A 3,162-nucleotide genomic window follows, 5' to 3' on the forward strand; every position below is an offset into this window, starting at 1 on the left:
GTACAGACAATAAATTTTGAATATTAATTCAATTAGTTAATTTTGGTTTGCACTTGTGTAGTTGTTTAGGAAAATCCTAATAGCTTTCATTTAGCTGGACCTGAACTTATAAGCTATTATGTATGTCTTACCTGATCATATGTTCTTGATAGGATATCTAATATAATTGGTTTGACCAACATGTTAATTTGTGGTAAAGTATGTTTTAGAAGATCCCATAAGCCAAAATGCTGACATCTTCATTGTATGCGGCAATTAGATTCCTTAAAAAAGTATCCACAACCTTTCGGCAATATCCATTGGCTACAAAAATTTAACCCTTTTCATTTGTCAACCATATATACAAATCTAAACACTTCTCAACATCATATCTACTTGCATTATTAGATTCTAACCATTGCCTATATTAACACATCCTAGTGACCTCTAAAACATATCACCAACGCAACCTAAACATTTAATTTCACATCCCATAGAAATTAAAGACAATGCCTGAGATAGAAGGTTCTCCCGGAACTTCAATGCATGGAGTCACCGGCCGAGAACCGGTATTAGCCTTCTCGGTCGCCTCCCCAATGGTGCACACCGATCGCACCGCGAAATTCGACCTACCCGTGGACTCTGAACACAAGGCAACCGTCTTTAAACTCTTCTCATTTGCAAACCCTCACATGAGAACTTTCCACCTCTCATGGATATCTTTCTTCGCCACCTTCGTCTCCACCTTTGCGGCCGCTCCGCTGGTCCCCATCATCCGCGACAACCTCGATCTTAAGAAAGCTGACATAGGGAACGCTGGAGTTGCTTCTGTTTCTGGTAGCATTTTCTCCAGGCTAGCCATGGGCGCGGTCTGTGACTTGTTGGGACCTCGCTATGGCTGCGCCTTCCTCATCATGTTGTCTGCACCCACGATCTTTTGCATGTCATTTGTTAGCGATGCTAGCGGCTACATAGCCGTTAGGTTCATGATCGGGTTCTCTTTAGCTACCTTTGTCTCATGCCAGTACTGGATGAGTACCATGTTTAACAGCAAGATTATCGGGCTCGTGAATGGAACTGCGGCCGGGTGGGGAAACATGGGAGGCGGTGCGACGCAACTCCTTATGCCGGTCTTGTTTGAGATCATCAAGAAGGCGGGTGCGACCTCGTTTACCGCGTGGAGGATCGCATTTTTCATACCCGGATGGTTTCATGTAATTATGGGCATATTGGTGTTGACTCTTGGTCAAGATTTGCCTGATGGTAACCTTGGTGCCCTTCAGAAGAAAGGTGATGTGGCTAAAGATAAATTCGGCAAGGTACACTAGCTAGCTAGCTAGCTTTTTCATACCTAATTAGGGTTCTCAATACATTAGTTTATTATGTCTAATTAGGGTTTTCAATTCAGCACTTTATTATGTCTAATTTGTCTTAACTTTTTACAGGTATTATGGTATGCTGTGACAAACTATAGGACATGGATCTTTGTTCTTCTCTATGGTTACTCAATGGGTGTTGAGTTAACAATTGATAATGTGATTGCTGAATACTTCTACGACAGGTATACTAGTTTGTTTTCTATTTCATTAGAATTTTATTACAAGAAAATTACCATTTAGTTATGCCTAAAGTAAATTTGTCAATTAAATTATACATACATAGAGAGAGAGAACTGTGAAATTGATACTTTCGTTATTAATATTAATAATGGATAATATATGTAAATTAGTTGACGTACAAATAAAAAATTGTATAGAATGTAAATTAGTTGACGTACAAATAAAAAATAACACGTGTTTTGTGTTGTTTATAATTATAGATTTGACTTAAAACTTCACCTTGCCGGAATCATTGCGGCCTGCTTTGGGATGGCAAACCTTCTAGCGCGTCCCTTTGGAGGGTTCACATCCGACTACATGGCAAAACGATTTGGAATGCGAGGTCGCCTTTGGAACCTATGGCTCCTTCAAACCGCGGGTGGCGTGTGCTGCGTCTGCCTCGGTCTAGTCGGCTCGTTGCCATTAGCCATCACATTTATGATGCTCTTTTCCATCGGAGCACAGGCCGCATGCGGAGCAACATTCGGCATCATTCCTTTCATTTCCCGCAGATCACTTGGTATCATATCCGGAATGGCTGGGGCGGGTGGCAACTTCGGATCAGGGCTAACACAATTGCTATTCTTTGCCAATGCATCTTTCTCAACGGAACACGGGTTGACATACATGGGTATCATGATCATTTGTTGTACAATTCCTGTGAGTTTTGTCCACTTCCCACAATGGGGGAGCATGTTCTTTCCCCCTAGTCAAGACATAGTCAAAGGTAGTGAAGAGAATTACTATGTTTCCGAGTGGACCGAGGAGGAAAAACAGAAAGGGATGCACCAAGCAAGTCTCAGGTTTGCCGAAAACAGCCGATCGGAGCGTGGAGGGAAGGTGGCGTCGGCTCCAACGCCACCAGAGAACACTCCCAACCGTGTTTGATTTCCAACATTTTTCAGATGTTCTTCATTTAAACAATTGTGTTTTTCTTTGAACAGTAAACAACATATGTAAAATAGGTGATAAAGAGTGTGACGGCAAGTGTAGCTTTATATACTGTTGCTCAAGTGTTTGAACAATAAAATCCGTATTACACCATATAAGTTCTTTTAGTACTACGGAAATAAGTTTCACCGATGGATTATTGACGCACTAAGTATCACCAACATGTAATATTGGCGTCAATTCATTTTGATAGACTTATGAACAAATTTGTGATGTACAAACCCTAACTACAAAGATATACACATAATCAGCTAATTAAGTTGTTATGGTGTTTTGTGTTGTTTTATAAATTGTGTAATTGTAGGTCCACTAGCGGAGGATCTAGTTAAACCTATCCTTGTTACCGAACACACCCGGTTGTCTAAAACATGGTGTTTAACTTTAAAAGTCAAAGCATAAAAAATTAGGGTGACTTATGGATTGATATTTTTTCAAATTGTGCATATATGTGTATTGATATGGCAAGTTCTATGAAATTGGCTTTCAAAAATATGGTGTTTCTGATGGAATCAAAATAGCAAAACAAAGTAACACAACGAATTCGAATGAAAGCAAGAGTATATAACAAAATTCGATCGAGAAATGAAACCTTGATCAAGGAATTACCAAGATAATGTAATCAATGTGAGAGATA

General features: G+C 39.9%; 1 protein-coding gene across 1 annotated transcript; it reads left to right on the top strand.

Moving 5' to 3' along the window:
- Positions 1-429: 429 nt before the first annotated feature.
- Positions 430-2,635, top strand: LOC110890982 (high-affinity nitrate transporter 2.1). Its single transcript, XM_022138641.2, has 3 exons — positions 430-1,298; positions 1,425-1,540; positions 1,799-2,635. The coding sequence occupies exons 1-3, from the start codon at positions 489-491 to the stop codon at positions 2,463-2,465; spliced, it is 1,593 nt and encodes a 530-aa protein (XP_021994333.1). The 5' UTR covers positions 430-488; the 3' UTR covers positions 2,466-2,635.
- Positions 2,636-3,162: the final 527 nt, after the last annotated feature.

This window comes from Helianthus annuus, chromosome 11 (assembly GCF_002127325.2).
Source record: "Helianthus annuus cultivar XRQ/B chromosome 11, HanXRQr2.0-SUNRISE, whole genome shotgun sequence".
Taxonomy (NCBI): Eukaryota; Viridiplantae; Streptophyta; class Magnoliopsida; order Asterales; family Asteraceae; genus Helianthus; species Helianthus annuus.